The sequence below is a fragment of the Thalia democratica genome, chromosome 7 (genome assembly GCF_965202585.1).
Source record: "Thalia democratica chromosome 7, ktThaDemo2.hap1.1, whole genome shotgun sequence".
Taxonomy (NCBI): domain Eukaryota; kingdom Metazoa; phylum Chordata; class Thaliacea; order Salpida; family Salpidae; genus Thalia; species Thalia democratica.
In genome coordinates this window covers 64,074,549-64,092,205 of record NC_139171.1, presented here as the reverse complement: position 1 = coordinate 64,092,205, position 17,657 = coordinate 64,074,549, and the positions used below count along the sequence as shown (strand labels likewise).

Sequence of the window (17,657 nt, the reverse complement as noted above, 5' to 3'; positions counted from 1 at the left end):
TTTAATTGTTAAAAATCTAAAAAAATGTCAAGTTTACTTAAATAAAGTTTTGTACAATACATCATAAAGGTACAACGTCCCAAAAAAAATTTTACACTTAAATGTGTACTAAAAACAGTTTAGATAACACAAACTTAACTTTTATTTTCATTATAAAGACTAATTTCAAATACTTAATAATTTTTTACAGTATAGATGTTGATTTAAATTTTTAATATACTAGAATTATAAAGGTTGAATGAAAAAAGATGTATGGCACAATTTTTTGTACATAGTTTGCATATTTATCAACCCCCTTTTTTAATTTATATTCATATGTAACCTATGGATGTAGGTACCTTTAGATCATAAACTTAACTTAAACTAAATGCTATAATAAATAATACTTAGGGCTACTCTATCAAAAAACAGGCATGACATGAATTAACATATTTTATATAAAGCACAATTGCAAACACTAACAAATAAATAAAGAACACAAACTTAGAAAACACTTTAACGGTCAAACACCTTTACACAAGATTTTATGTGGCAAGAATATACTTTAAGAATGTATAAAACAAAATAAGATATAATTACTTGGAATGTAAATAAGAAATACTTATAAAAATAACACTAACAAAAATACACTTTATAAAATACAAGTAAACAATATAAATGCCTGTTCTTCATTATCAAGTTTACTGCAGCAGGCTGTGGCTAGAATCCCCCCAATGCTTTCTGTGGCTAATTTATATAGCAGCGTTATTATTTTTTTTGCAAAATTACATCAGTAATTTATGGTCTGCACTTTGTTTTCTCATTTTTAAACCGTATTAAACTTGCATCAGTATAAAACTTAATATTGCGAGCTTTCTCTTAACCGCTTGAATGAACTTTTAGCTCAAAACTTTAAACCAAATCTAAACAGTATTCAAGAGCAACTTGATATCCTGTTACACATAATAAAGTTTAGCTTAACAGAAACTAGATAAAACTAAATCATTAAATTAAGTTTAAAAACACATACCTAAAATAATAAAAATTCCTTTACCTCTTTTTTAATATTTTAAAATAGTTCTATATCAAATACTAATTGACAACTTTGTTATTTTTAAACTTTATAAAAATGTGTTTAGTTATATGGGTTTATATTCCAATAATAAAACTTGATTATATATTTATGTGTAACTTTTTACATAAAAAGTGTTAAAGACTTATCATCTTCACTAATTACATTTTATAATATCTTAAATTAGCTTTTATTAAAATTTGTACTGAATTTTGTTATAAATTAGAATAAAATAAAAACTAAAATGCATAAAAAAAATTACAGGTGAATTTTATAACAGTTATTCTAATTGCAAAAACTAATTTGAAAATTATATAGGAAAACGTAAAAATAGATTGATTTAGTAAGATTTAAATTATTTAATAATTTTTCTTAGTTTTCATTGAAATTCTAATAATAGTTGCCAGATTTATATTCTATGAACTTATTAAAGTTACTCTAGCCTGACATTTTAAATTTCAACAAATATTGTTTGTAAAGTATTAAAAATACATTATTTCTAAGGTTTGCTCTTATCGTACATAAAACAAAACTTATTTAAATGAAAATATGCATTATTTTTTTTTCATATAGTAAGAGCTTAAATAAAGTTAACATAAAAGAATAAAAAAATAGGAGTTTTAGTTAAATCAAGTTATTAAAAAATGTGTTTAATTATATTAGAAAACTTTAAGGAAGAATCAGTTTTTATTTTATAAAGTACAGATTATATTATTACAAAACTACTTAAATTAAAATTAGATTTTTAGGGTTAATAAAAATTTATGTAAACATTTAAAAGTCTAATAAAACTTTAATAATAAAGTTTTCTAATAACTTATATAAAAACTATGAGTCCTTAAATTTTTTCATGTAAAATTTTAAACAACACTGTGTTGTTAATATAGATATAAAAACATAAAGTTTATTTATTAAATGATTTGTTACATGAATATTATAACCATATATAAGCTTTGTTTTTCTAACTATTCATAATCAAATTTACAGTCAAAATTTGAGTTAGTACAACATGTAGTCTTGCAATTTAAAATTATCAAAAAAGTAACTTTAAATTTGTCTATGCATACAAACATATATCTTTTTGCTTTATTATAAAACTATATAGTGTAGTTCAAGAATTTCAGGTACTCAATAATTTTCAGAGTTAGTCTAACAGAGATATTTATGCTGATTTAGTTTTGAAAAAAATACTTAGTAGTTTGATAAAAACACTAGGCAATTTTATATCTACAGTACCTAGGTTAAAATTTTTGTTAATGGTAAAATTATTAAACAAATTTATAAATATATAGAAACTTGCTTTATAATAACTGTTTATTCTATATATGTTAAGATAATTAAAATATTTTAATTCCAAAAGCTAGTAACTCTATCTTTTTTCATGACAAAACAAATAAAAATATACTAAAAATATACTATTGTCTTATTATCTTCAAACATAAAAAAGTCTGAAATTTATTTAAAATCTACAACTTCAATCTAGTAATAAATTACTTTATTATATGAAGTCCAGAAGACTACTATATTAGTTATTATTCAGTATTCAAGTGACTATTTTGGCTTTAAGCATTTACTTAATTATTCTAATGACATTTAAAGATTAAAAATATTAAGATTTAGTTTTCTTTATTTACTTAACACTTTGCTTCAAATTATAAATCATTGTTAAAAATTATACCAAAAAAACTCATACAAACGGTTTTTTTAATTTTTTTAAGATTAGTGTTGATATGTTGTACAATACAATTCAAACTTTTTTATGGGAAAATTGTCACAAAATAACTCGAGCATGTAATTTTAAGAAAAAATATATAAACGTTTTTTCAATATTAAGATATTTTATCTATTGAATTTTGGCAGCTCTTTGTACAATTAAAATTATAAATACACATACAATTTAATTTTCAACATTTATTACTCCTCACTAAATACTGTAATTTTTAATAAAATGTCTATATAATTGTGAAGTCTATATAATTTTGTTGCTCAGTCATTAAGTATACACATAAATTTATGGCGAAGTATATTGTTTTTGTTTTTATATTATACTATATGTTGTTTTAATAGTACTTGTTGGTTTTAATCAATTCTTGTTTCTTAAGAAGAAATTCTAGGTATTATTATAAAGTAGTTAGATTATTGTGAGGTAAAAGTTTTTCTTCTACAGTTCAGAGACATTTATTCCATGGTAAATATATACATAATACTTATATAAATATATTTGTATCTTAAATGTAAACTAAAATCAACTTGATTTCTGGTTGACTGGTTTTTTTTTTATTTAATAAATACTTTACGGAACAGCAGTGAAACTAGTATTCCATTACACTTCCTGCCATTTTCAAAAAGAATCTCAACTGACCTTTCCCTTTTTGCTCCAAGAATATCTCAACAAAAAAGGCAACTTACTCTCCTTCTTTCTTTTAAAAGGTTAATGGCAAATTAGATTAGTTTTTATTGTCAAACAGTGCAACTTTCCCTAGTTTAACAGCACAGAAAAATAAAATAATAAAAAATACAAAATATTCGATTAGTCTTGAATTAGAAACAATTTAGTTAGAAAGTAATAAATAAATTCAATGCTTTCGAAAATTTATTTTAAACCTCTCACATTTAAAAACAGTTTTGAGTAATTAAAATTCTATAAAGCTTTTTCATAATATTTAAATAGTAAAAGTTTCCAATTTACAAAATTATACAAAGTTCTTTAAATGTTCAGCATCTTACTTGTCTTTGTCCTCATACTTACAAATAATTGTTTTCTTTTTTATTATGCTACTAAAATTTAATAGCCTTACATAAACTTAACATAACTTACTTAGCCTTAAAATTACTCACCATTTTATATGACTTAAATGTACTCATACATCATCAAAATTTTTGTGGATTTTTTGAAACTAGTTTTGTTAGTTCTATAGTGACTTGGTGGACTTAAAAAATTTAGTTCCATTATGACTTTGTGAACTCAAATTTTGTCATTTCATTGTGACTTTGTGGACTTGAACTTTGTCAGTTCTATTGTGACTTTGTGAACTTAAAATTTGACAGTTTTAATTAAGCTTTGTGGACTTTTTGATTCTCCATTATCATTTTACAAATATCACGACCTGTTGCTTGATGATATATTTACCCTATGTCTTTCTGGATGAAACAATATGGTTTTTAAAAGAGGCAGATATTAATTGTGAGTATTGCTGCTTAAAAATTAAATGCAAGCTTTATTGCAAAATTTCTCTAAATAAAATGCAATATGAAATTAAAGTCGCTAAAATATAAAATGTGAGATAAAAGTATGATGAACATCTCCTTTAAAATAAAAGCTTAAATTCTGTCTTGGTTTTCTTTAACTCTTACCTAAAAAACTGATGACTCCTTACCTCAAGGACACAAACTTCATCCATCAGGTGTTAGTATGCTTTAATAATAAACTTATAAGGTAATAGTATATACAACACCTACACTAGAAACCATAACTAAATTAAATCTAAACTATACTAATACTGATAATACTAAATACTGAATACTATTTTATATAAACTAGGCATGACAAAAGAAATAACATATTGTATTAAAGAACTATTGCAAACACTAGAAAACATATAGAACCATGTACAGTTTAAATTATTTTACATGTAGTCAAAAGTTTTACCAAAATATACTGTTAAAATGTATAACAAAATTGAAGTTTAAATCAAAAATACAAACATGTAAGTGGTAAACAGTATTTAAAATCAACTTTACAGCAAAAAGTTAAAGTAATAATTAAATACAAATCTTGAAGTACACCTAGAAGGATTAAACTAGAATCACTTACCACAATCAAAGTGCTTCTAGTTTTTTATATCTATATCTTAAATTGTTAACTTGATATAGACCAGGGTTTACTAAACTTTTTTCAAATGCCCTTCTATATAGAAACAAAATAATATGGCCCCCTTTAACAATATTACTCAAACTACCATTGAAAACACATAGTCATTTTTTGGGTCCTCTTTCATTTCAAAGTGCATTTTAAAAATTGTCTACATTTTTATTAAGAGATTACGTGGCCAAGTTATTATTAACCCTCTCGCGCCACCTGGCGGAAATTTTAATAACAAAAACACAATTTTGGTTACATTACGAGGTCTTTGACCGAAATTTAGTTTCAAAATAATTTCTTGAAAGAATAAAATTTTAAAACTATACATTAAAATTTCATTAAAAAAATACCGCATTTTACATATTGAAAACAACTTGCGTTTAAAAGCGAATATTACTTAATTAAAAAAAAAAGCAATAATTTATTTAAATCTTTAATTTAAGAAATCAAAATTCAAAGCGAGCAAAAGTGAAGTTTCGTTCAAAATTGACTGATTGTTTAAAATTTTTCGAATTCATAGGTATATCTGTGAAAATATAACGCCGTGCAAAAAAGACGCTTTACAAAAATGTCGCTATTCATATGTAACGTCGTGCAAAAGTGTTACTTCGTGCAAAAGTAACCTGTTCCCATCTGTATATCCTATTAGAGTAAATTATTTTCGACAGTTAATGCTTATACTCATGTTTGTTATTACATATACAAAAGAAAAATATGTCAGTCATAGCAATTTCACGATTTATTAAATTTTGTTTCAATATTGACTTTTTAATTGCATTTTTCGAATGGTCACCATTTTACTACTGTCTACTTAAATGATTCCTACTTAATTAGTATAATTTTATTTTACTTTGTATTAGTTATAAGAAAATAGTACTTTTAATTGCTAAACTATAAATAATCTAAAAATGATACTAACTAGTATAAATATTAGTTTTCTTTGATGTCAGCTAGTTTACAAGAACTCATCCTAATAAGCTTTGGTTGTTCTTCATATTTTTAACAGATAAAAAAAATTAAGTTAAAGTTTTAATAAATATTTAGTTACTAACTTTTGTTTGAACCTTTATTTCATTTTAAATAACCAATCACACTTGCATGTTTTACTGACTAATTTTTGTGTAATTAACAAGTATAGTTAATTTGCTATGTTATGAAGTCGAAATCTTATGATAAGATTTTATGATTAAGAAAAAAAAAGTATATTTTTGATTAAGCGTTATAAAACTTTCAATTTAATCATTCATTTTTTAGAACTATGTGATTTAGTAGTAACAATAACATTTTAATTTGATTTTTTATCAAAAAATTTAAAAAAAAACTTTTATACTTTAAACACTCAAGATAGTTTAGCTTGAACATAGTAGATTTTTTAGTATTAGTCAGACTTCACTATAACAGAGTATTTAGTTTCGATGAAACTTAGTATATCAGAGGTCTTAGTTTTAGTCAATCTTAAGTATGTTAGAGATTTTAAATTAAGTCAAACTTGACTTTTTCAAACCAACTAGATGTTTTAGTTTTATTCAGACTTAAGTAAACCACAGCTTTCAGTTTTAGACACATTATTAGATTCAACTGTATTGGTAGGTGTCGAATAGGCACGAAGAGAAACTTTTGCACGGTTTGAAAACTTTTTTTTTTTGGTTTTGTGATTAGTCTAGTTTTAACTTTTTATATTTTATCTACTATCCACGAACCCATAACCCTTGGTCAATAATCTTTTCTTCTTCCTTTTTTCAAGTAATATTATTTATACTCTTTCTTCTGTTTTATTTGTTATTTTTACTATCACTTTTATCCCTAACCGTTTGTCGATAGTTTTTTTGTTATTAACTTATGTTTGTTAAATTTCTTACTACTTTTGTTAAATATTTTATTACTCTGTGCAAAAATAACTTTTCGTGCAAAAGTGTCTTTGTGTAAAAATGTCTTCGTGCCAAAGTGACCACCGTGCTAATGTGAATCTCCGTGCATAAAAATATCTTTGTGTAAAAATGTCTTCGTACAAATTTGACCCTCATCACTTTATTCATTAAGTCTTTTACAAAATAAAGAGAGTTTTGGACCCACTTGAAATTTAGTTTACGAACTGTTTAATAGTCTTATATGACTTCTTAGGGTTTTGAGTTTTTAAAATTAGAATAAAAACTTAACTTATGCATGACCTGTTATTTTGTGAAATTATGTTGATAAAACAAAGATAAAGAACACTTTTGCTTTATAAACAATAAAAATAATATTTTTCTAAAGCTATGTGGAGTAACTTACATTATTTCTTAAATAGTATACATATTTAAATAAAAAGTATTACTACAGTAAAATTCATACATATAGCAAAAAGAGTATAAGTACAGAGTTTATTTATAATTTTTTTTAATTTGGAAAAAGAAAATGATTTAGGATGAGAAAAAGATAAACAGCTAAACAAATGATTTTAAAATTGAGATTGTAATAAAGGGCAGGTGAAAAATATGCACGAATAAGACACTTTTACATTAAGGGTCACTTTTGAACTAAGGGACATTTTTGTATAATACACTTTTGCTGGGCGTCAATTTTGCAAAAGAGGTCACTTTTGCACGGAGTAAAATTATTTTTAAATTATATATTTTGATAAACAGTACTTTTCTGTTATTATTATTACTGTTGCCCCTCATTCTAAGCCTTTATTGATAACTTATTTTTTTTGCTTTTTACTACTTATTTTTTCTATTAATAATTTTTGTTAACTACATTTTATTTCTGCTATCACTGTTATCCCTTTAACTTCATCCAGTAACTTTTTTACTTAATAATTAATATAGAACTATATAAAACTAATTAGAAATAGATATATTGATAAACTTTTTTTTATGTTGTAGTCATGTGTTTTTTCAATAATTTTTTGGAAGTAGTTTAATTTGATTTTTAATGTAACTTAGTACACAATAACAGTCTTAACTAGTCATAAAAAAATCTAAAAAATAATTTAACTAGCTTAGAATTTTTAGGCTTTTTGCATAAAATAGTTAAGAACTTGGATTTTATCAACTTTTTGATAGAATAATTCTTTGAATGTATTTAAAATTAAAAGATATTAACTAAGTTGCAAATGTAAGACATTTATATAACATTGTACAAAAAATTTAGAGGTTATTAGGAGTTTAAATGAAAAGAGGTGCATTTAAACAACAAGAAGTCATTACAACTGGTAACAACCAGAATGAAATTGATTTAAAGAAAATAAAACTAGAAAAAGTATTACTACCACCAAGTAGCTGTGTAAAATTTCAAATAATTTGTATGAAAGCTGCGAAGAAAAAATTACAAGGATTCAATAAATCTAGTTAGTTTTTGTTGAAAATAATTATTTGCGGAAAGGTGCAGGTGTTATAGAAATAAAGTATTTTTTTTTCAATTAATTAAAAAATGTATACACGTTAAAGTAAAAATTGATACTGTTATAAATAAATAAAATAAATTATAAAAAACTCTTTTAAGAAACAAATATTTTTTGCATGTATCTTAAAATAGGACTTATCATAAACAGGGTTCGTGCGCACCAGGCTAAATTGGGCCAAATCAGGCTAAATAAGTTTTTTGAAAAAAGTAGAAAAAATCAGGCTAATTCAGTTTTTTATTTAAAAAATTTGAGTGTATCAGTTATATCTAAGTTCAAATAGTTGAAAATTCTCCTTAAAGAAAATTGAAATTTTTATTTTAAGATTAATTTGAGATGTGAATGTAGTTTTAAACTCAATAGAGAGTTTGTAACTAAAACATTTTAGCCTTTTAGACTAAAAACGGGTCTAAAACTTTTTTAGACTTTCAGCTTTTTAAAAAAAAAAACTCTGACATAAGTTTCTTATCTTAGTTCAACAATTTGTAACTAATAAAAAGTGCGTACTAAAGAGTGTACTCAGTGAAAGTGCGTAAAATAAATGCGTAATCTCAAAACATGCATTCTAGATATGCACACTAAAAGTGCGTATTTAATGAGAAGTTAGTATCCTAAACAAATACATAAAAGGAAGGTGAACATCAGGCTAAATCAGTCAAAACTGGAAAAAGTTTTACTGATTTAAATCATTTAAAAAAACTTGTGCACAAACACTGAATCACCCTTTTCACATTTAAATGTTATTTTTGAGTTGTAAGTAAGCTAAATGTCGCTTTCTGAAGATTTTAAAAGCTGCAAACAATTTTTGAGACAAAGCTGGTTTAAGTCGGAGACTACAATAGTACTATTTAAGATCCCCTATACCCAAAACGATTTTTTAAAGGGAATTTTTCTTACTTGAAAAAATATCAGGCTAAATCGGTCTTAATCAGGCTGAATGAAAATAATTTTGCGCACGAACCCTGATAGGTTTTTATATTATTCACAAATTTTGAAATAAAAACCAGATATTTTACAAAAAACTTTTTTTAAATTTTGCTTTTTTATACATAAGTTTTTTAATTGTTATTAAGATGTTTATAGTTAAATAACTTAAATTAAGTTTATTTCAGGTAAAATAAAGAATGATGACTTGAAACTAATTTCGATAGTTAAGTTAAGTTCATTGCTTTTAGATGAAAAATATAAAGGTAAACTATGCGAAGTTATTAACAAAAAACTACAGACTCATAATGCTTCAATTTATTATCAGATATCTAACATTTTCTACTTACCAAGTCTTTGTAAAACAATGTTTAGCTATATAGAACGTTGCTTTGCTATGGTGGTTGAAACTAAAAGCTTTCTAGAACTGGATTTTAGTTCAGTTTGTCTAATACTTGCAAGTTCTAGTTTACAAATTGATACAGAAGTTGAAGTTTATAATGCCGCAAATAAATGGTTAAACTACAACATAGTAGAACGTAGCAAATTTGCCGAACAATTATTATTAAAAATTCGAGTTATCTGCTATCTGATCAAACTTTAAAATATTTGTTAAATGAGTCTTAATGTATTTCAATGAACAATGATTGTGTTAAACTGATAAACAGTAGAGATAGTTTTAATCAGTTGATAAGTACTTCTTATAATAAACATTGACATTGTAATCAGTGTATGTTTAATGTAATTATCCTTGGAGGTCATGATTTAAACAATCAAAAAGATTTTAGTGAAGTAAAACAAATGGATGTAAATAAATTGAGTAAGATTACTAACCTTCTTCGAATGACTAAAAAGCGATGTCGTTTAAGTACAGTTTGTTTAAAAGGAGAAGTTTATGTAATTGGTGGTTTTTATAAAAGAGCTTCTATAAAGTCAGTTGATAAATATTCTTTTCATAGTAAAACCTGGAGTAAAGTAACTGATATACCTGATGACCGTCAAAACTTTTGTGCTTGTGCATTTATGGATAAAATATATCTTTTCGGTGGACTAAATTATATGTCTGGTTTTTTAAATTCTTGTCTTCAGTTTGATGTTAAAACATTAAAATAGAAAGAAGATTCAAAAATGAACGAAGCAAGATTAAATGCAGCTTGTGCAATATTTGAAGGAAATATTGTAGTTTCTGGTGGCTACAACACTGATATTTTAAACACAGTAGAATCGTATGATGATTTTATTAATACTTGGACACCAATGCCAAGTATAATTCAAAGAAGAAGTAGTCATAGTTTAGATTGTTTTAAAAGGAAATTGTTTTTAATTGGTGGTGCAAATTTAAATACGAACTGTGAAGTTTTTGACAAAAGTAGCAATATGTTTGCCAGACTAAAAACACCAAAGTTTCATCTGTATTGGGTAAAAGCTTTTTTGGTCGGAAATAAGATATTTGTTTTTCAAGAAAGAACAAAAATTGTATTATGTTATGATGTTGATGAAAATAAATGGTCCGAAGAATCATGTGAAGCTACTAAAATTATAAGTCGTTATTCAGCTGTTATAGTACCTTTTTATTAAGAAATATCAAATGATGTTTTTTGCTTTGCTTACATAGGTTATGATTAAAAGTTATAAACATTTGAAAAATTTTCAGTTTTAACAGAAAAAAAAGGTTTAAAACCTATACTCCTGTAAATTTAGCTAAACTTTTAATTTTTTGTAATAACTATACTAAACATGGTTTTATATTATTCAACGTTCTTTAGGTACACTTTTATAAAGTAAGCTTTATCAAAACAGATTTAAACAGTTTTTGATGATAATTTATGTATAAATAAACTTTAGTACTTCAAAAATGTTTTAAATTGTTTTATACAAACTCGTAGTTTGTATTATGCACACATTATAGCAGAAGAAAATTTATATCTTTTTTCAATACATAAGTCTATATTATGTACCAATATCAAAAATAATTTAAACACTAAACTTAAATATGAAAAAAAGTTTTAAAATTTTATTTAGTAAGTGATGTAAATGACGGTTATTTTTAAGAAATACGTTTGTATTTTAGACACTCAAGATAGTTTAGCTTGAGCATTGTAGATTTTTTAGTTTTAGTCAGACTTCCGTATAATAGAGTATTTAGTTTTGATGAAACTTTAGTACACCAGAGGTTTTAGTTTTAGTCAATCTTTAGAATGTTAGAGATTTTAAATTAAGTCAAACTTGACTATTTCAAACAAACTAGACGTTTTAGTTTTATTCAGACTTAAGTGAACAACAGCTTTTAGTTTTAGTCACATAATTAGATTCAACTGCATTGGTAGGTGTCGAAAATGCAAGAAGAGAAACTTTTGCAAGGTTTGAAAACTTTTTTTTGTGGTTTTGTGATTAGTCTAGTTTTAACTTTTTATATTTTATTTACCATCCACAAAACACATAACCCTTGGTCAATAATTTTATCTTCTTCTTTTTTTCAAGTAATATTATTTATGTTCTTTCTTCTGTTTTAGTTGTTATTTTTTCTATCACTTTTATCCCTAACCGTTAGTCGATAGTTTTTTGTTATTAACTTATGTTTGTTAAATTTTTTACTACTTTTGTTACATATTATATTACTCTGTGCAAAACTAACTTTTCCGTGCAAAAGTGTCTTTGTGTAAAAATGTCTTCGTGCCAAAGTGACCACCGTGCTAATGTTAATCTCCGTGCATAAAAATATCTTTGTGTAAAAATGTCAAATAATTATATTTGACCCGTCACCACTTTATTCATTAACTCTTTTACAAAATAAAGAGAGTTTAGACCTACTTGAAATTTAGTTTACAAACTGTTTAATAGTCTTATATGACTTCTTAGGGTTTTGAATTTTTAAAATCAGAATAAAAACTTAACTTATGCATCACCTGTTATTCTGGTGAAATTATGTTGATAAAACAAAAATAAAGAACACTTTTGCTTTATAAAGATTAAACATAATCTTTTTCTAAAGATATCTGGAGTAATTTACATTTTTTCTTAAGTAGTATACATATATAAATAAAAAATATTACTACAGTAAAACTCATACATATAGCAAGAAGAGTATAAGTACAGTAGACTACCGCTTAAGTATGCACTTTTTTTGGTACGCATCCCGCCTTAAGTACGCACTTGTTCAGAAGACAAAAAAAATTCTAAAATTTTTATATATTAAAAAAAAAATTTAAAGAATGTTATATTAGAACTTCAAAGAAATTCCAGTTTTTTTGCCTAAATTTTCAGTCATCAAGTTTTTCCAGATTATTTTATCTTTCCAAGTAAAATGGCCAACCTGCTGAGTTAGCCTGAGACTTTTACAACTTTTAAACTAGGGTGAACAATCCTGAGCAGTCTAAGTGGCCTGAGATTGTGACAGTCCTTTTATTAAATGTTGATTAACTAAATACTTATGTAGTGATTGTAGAAAAGTGAAAAGAATAATGATATTTGAGCTGTAATGCTATAAAATACAATAAATCTAGATGGTAAAGTTAAAAAAACCTACAAATACAACATAGTTAAGTCATAATTTAATTTAAAAGTACACACATTGATGTTTTGAAATTTTTTGGTAAACACAATGTAGATTAGTACTTTGCCTCTAACAAAACAAAATATGAAAAATATGGCTTAATATTCTTTTCTATATAATTTACTGTCATTGACTTTATATATTAAATGTATGTCTTAATTATGTAGAAATTTTTTATAGAAAAAATAAATCATTTTAAAATATATTAAAATATTTTGCAGATTAGAACTATGTATTAAATGTCATTTAAAATAAAAAGACTTGTTTATTTGGCTTAATTATTTGGTGGCTAGTTGTAAGAAAGAAAACAAACAACTAAATTTCATATTATACTATGTTTTAAAAAAGTACGCACTACCCGTGCTAAGTACGCACTTTTTAGTTGGGTTCAATTTGCGTACTTAGGCGGTAGTCTACTGTACAGAGTTTTTTTATGATTTTTTTTTTAATTTGGAAAAAGAAAATGATTTAGGATGAGAAAAAGATAAACAGATAACAAATGATTTTAAAATTGGGCTTGTAATAAAGGGCAGGTGACAAATATGCACGAAAAAGACAATTTTACATGAAGGGTCACTTTTGAACTAAGGGATTATTTTTAAATTATATATTTTGACAACCAGTACTTTTCTATTTTTATTATCACTGTTACCCTTCATTCTAAGCCTTCATTGATAGCTGTTTATTTTTTGTTTTTTACTACTTTTTTTTTTTCTAATATTAATTTTTATTAACTACATTTTATTTCTGCTATCACTGTTATCCCTTTAACTTCATCCAGTAACTTTTTTACTTAATAATTAATATAGAACTATATGAAAATAATTAGAAATATATATATTGATAAACATTTTTTTTGTTGTAGTCATGTGTTTCTTTAATAACTTTTTGGAAGTAGTTTAACTTGATTTTTAATGTAACTTAGTACACAATAACAGTCTTAACTAGTCATAAAAAAAATTAAAAAATAATTTAACTAGCTTAGGATCTTTAGGCTTTTTGCATAAAATAGTTAAGAACTTGGATTTTATCAACTTTTTGATAGAATAAATCTTTAAATGTATTTAAAATTAAAAGATATTAACTAAATTGCAAATGTAAGACATTTATATAACATTGTACAAAAAATTTAGAGGTTGTTAGAAGTTAAAATGAAAAGAGGTGCATTTAAACAACAAGAAGTCATTTCAACTGATAACAACCAGAACGAAATTGATTTAAAGAAAATAAAACTAGAAAAAGTATTACTACCACCAAGTAGCAATGTGAAATTTCAAATAATTTGTATGAAAGCTGCGAAGAAAAAATTACAAGGTTTCAATAAGTCTAGTTAGTTTTTGTTGAAAATAGTTATTTGCGGAAAGGTGTAGGTGTTCTAGAAATAAAGTAATTTTTTTTCAATTAATTAAAAAATGTATACACGTTAAAAAAAAAATTGATACATTTATAAATAAATAAAATAAATTATAAAAACTCTTTTAAGAAACAAATATTTTTTGCATGTATCATTAAAATAGGACTTATCATAAACAGGGTTCGTGCGCACCAGGCTAAATCAGGCCTAATCAGGCTAAATCAGTTTTTTGAAAAAATTAAAAAAATTCAGGCTAATTCAGTTTTTTATTTAAAAAATTTGAGAGTATCAGTTTTATTTAAGTAAAGCAAATGTAACGTCGTGCATAAGTTATGACATCTAGAAATGTTGCCGTGTTAAAATAACCTTGCTTGGAAAAGTGACAATAAGTCTCCTCGTGCAAAAGTGACGCCGTGCAAAAGTGTCCCATCGTGCTAAAGTGACGTTTATGCAAAAGAGTCGCCGTGCAAAAGTGTCCACTCGAGCAAAAGTGACCATCGTGCAAAAGTGACACTCGTGCAAAAGTGTCCCGTTCCAACTTAATAGAGAGTTTGTAACTAAAAAATTTTAGCCTTTTAGACTAAAAACGGGTCTAAAACATTTTTAGACTTTAAGCTTTTATATAAAAAACACTGACATAAGTTTTCCATCTTGGTTCAACAGTTTGTAACTAATAAAAGGTGTGTACTAAAGTGTGTACCTAATGAAAGAGCGTAACATAAATGCGTAATCTCAAAACATGCATACTAGTTTATTAAAGTTTAAGTGAAAATGCGTATTTAATGAAAAGTACTCAAAACAAATTCATAAAAGGAAGGTGAACATCAGGCTAAATCAGTCAAAATTGTGAAAAAGTTTTACTGATTTAATTCATTTAAAAAAAGTTGTGCACAAACCCTCAATCACCTTTTTCACAGTTAAGTGTTATTTTTGAGTTTTAAGTAAGCTAAATGTCGCTTTCTGAAGATTTTAAAAGCTCAAAACAATTTTGAAGACAAAGCTGGTTTAAGTCGGAGACTACAATAGTACTATTTAAGATCCCCTATACCCGTCTATTCTATAAGGGAATTTTCCTTACTTGAAAAAATATCAGGCTAAATCGGTCTTAATTAGGCTGAATGAAAGTAATTTTGCGAACAAGCCCTGATAGGTTTTTATATTATTCATAAAATTTTAAATAAAAACCAGATATTTTACAAAAAACTTTTTGAAAAATTTTGCTTTTTTATACATAAGTTTTTTAATTGTTATTAATATGTTCATAGTTAAATAACTTAAATTAAGTTTATTTCAGGTAAAATAAAGAATGATGATTTTAAACTAATTCCGATAGTTAAGTTAAGTTCATTGCTTTTAGATGAAAAATATAAAGGTAGAGTATGCAAAGTTATTAACAAAAAACTACAAACTCATAATGCTGCAACTTATTATCAGTTATCAAGACTGTTTACCTTGCTAAGTCTTTATAAAACAGTGTTCACTTATATAGAACGTTGCTTTGTTATGGTGGTTGAAACTAGAAGCTTTCTAGAATTAGATTTTAGTTCAGTCTGTCTAATACTTGCAAGTTCTAGTTTACAAATAGATTCAGAAATTGAAGTTTACAATTCAGTAAATAAATGGTTGAGTTACAACATAGAAGAACGTAGCAAATTTGCAAAACAATTGTTATTAAAAATTCGACTTAATATGCTATCTGAGCAAACTTTAGAATATTTGTTAAATGAGTCTTCATGTATTTCAATGAACAATGATTGTGTTGAACTGATGAACAGTAGAGATAGTTTTGCTCAGTTGATAAGTACTTCTTATAATAAACATAGACATTGTAATCAGTGTATGTTTAATGTAATTATCCTTGGAGGTCATGATTTAAACAATCAAAAAGATTTTAGTGAAGTAAAACAAATGGATGTAAATAATTTGAGTAAGGTTACTAATCTTCTTCGAATGACTAAAGAGCGATGTAATTTAAATACAGTTTGTTTAAAAGGAGAAGTTTATGTATTCGGTGGTTTTAATAAAAGAGCTTCTATTAAATCAGATGATAAATATTCTTTTTTCAGTAAAACCTGGAGTAAAGTAACTGATATACCTGATGACCGACAAAACTTTTGTGCTTGTGCATTTATGGATAAAGTATTCATTTTTGGAGGAAGTATTAAAGGACCATATAGATCATACAGTTCATGTCTTCAGTTTGATACGAGAAACTCAAATTGGAAAGAAGTTTCAAGAATGAACGAGCCAAGATCAAATGCAGCTTGTGCAATATTTGAAGGAAATATTGTAGTTTCTGGTGGATACAACACTGATATTTTAAACACAGTAGAATCATATGATGTTTTTCCTAATACTTGGGTACCAATGCCAAATATGATTGAAGAAAGAAGTGACTATAGTTTAATTTGTGTTAAAAGCAAATTGTTTGCAATTGGTGGTGCAACAAACACGAATTGTGAAGTTTTTGATAAAACTAGCAATATGTTTGTCAGACTAAAAACACCAAAGTTTCATTCATATTGTGTAAAAGCTTTTTCGGTCGGAAATAAAATATTTGTTTTTCAAGAAAGAACAAAAATCGTATTATGTTATGACGTTGATAACAATAAATGGTCAGAAGAAGTTTGTGAAGGTACTGAAAATAATTATGACTATTCAGCTGTCAAAATACCTATGTTTTAATAAAACTTCGTAACATAATGGACTAATTATTTTGAGTGATGCTTATAAACTTTTATTTAACTTAATATCTATATATTTAATTACTTATATTTAAAAAAGAATGTATAAGTAGTAGCTATGTCTTACATCTTAAAATTCCAATGTTAATAATTTTTAATGTCTTTTCAGTATTCAACATACTTTATTTCTTGATCTAAATTCTACCAAAGTTGATGATATATTTTTTACGTTTTTAACGTCTAAATAAAGTTAGCTCTTTCGAATTAAAAGCGATATCAATAGATTTGGTTTTAATATATGTATAAATGTTCAATGTCACTTTATAAGTTTTATTTTGTAATAAAAACACTCTAAGACTTGTTAGCATGTCAGTTTTTAATATTGAGATATATTTTTATAAGATAACATTTAATTTTGTTGCTTGAATATATATAATTTTAAAAAAATAATAAAATCTTATGTGTAATTTTTGTACTATAAGAACCATTTTATTAATTACTTTTGAGTTTATTTAGTCGCATTTTAACAAAAACAAAACGCTGTTCATTGTTATTTAATACTATATATTGTAATAGCTAAGTTTTTTTTGTAGAAAACTACAAGCTTTAATGCTATAAAACAGGTGGGTTGATCAAAATTTAGATAATTAATATAGTTGGATATTTAAGGCAAGCTAGCTCTCCTGAATCTTAAATATTCTACCTGAAGCAGGATGACTGTCTAGAGCAGCAGTTTTCATGTGAACGAATATTTAATAAATATTAAATACTATTAAATAAAGTCTAGGTAAAAATTTTAAGTTTAAAAAAGTCAAGTTTAATAATGATTGTAATCTTTATTAATAAT

General features: G+C 25.2%; 1 protein-coding gene across 1 annotated transcript; it reads left to right on the top strand.

Moving 5' to 3' along the window:
* The first annotated feature begins 15,815 nt into the window (after positions 1–15,815).
* Positions 15,816–16,811, top strand: LOC145841699 (kelch-like protein 35). The gene has a single exon (XM_082949050.1). The coding sequence runs from the start codon at positions 15,816–15,818 to the stop codon at positions 16,809–16,811; it is 996 nt and encodes a 331-aa protein (XP_082805176.1).
* The last annotated feature ends 846 nt before the right edge of the window (positions 16,812–17,657 follow it).

Coding starts and splice junctions, on each gene's coding strand:
- LOC145841699 (XM_082949050.1), top strand. CDS start 15,816: ATGCTATCTGAGCAAACTTTAGAATATTTGTTAAATGAGTCTTCATGT.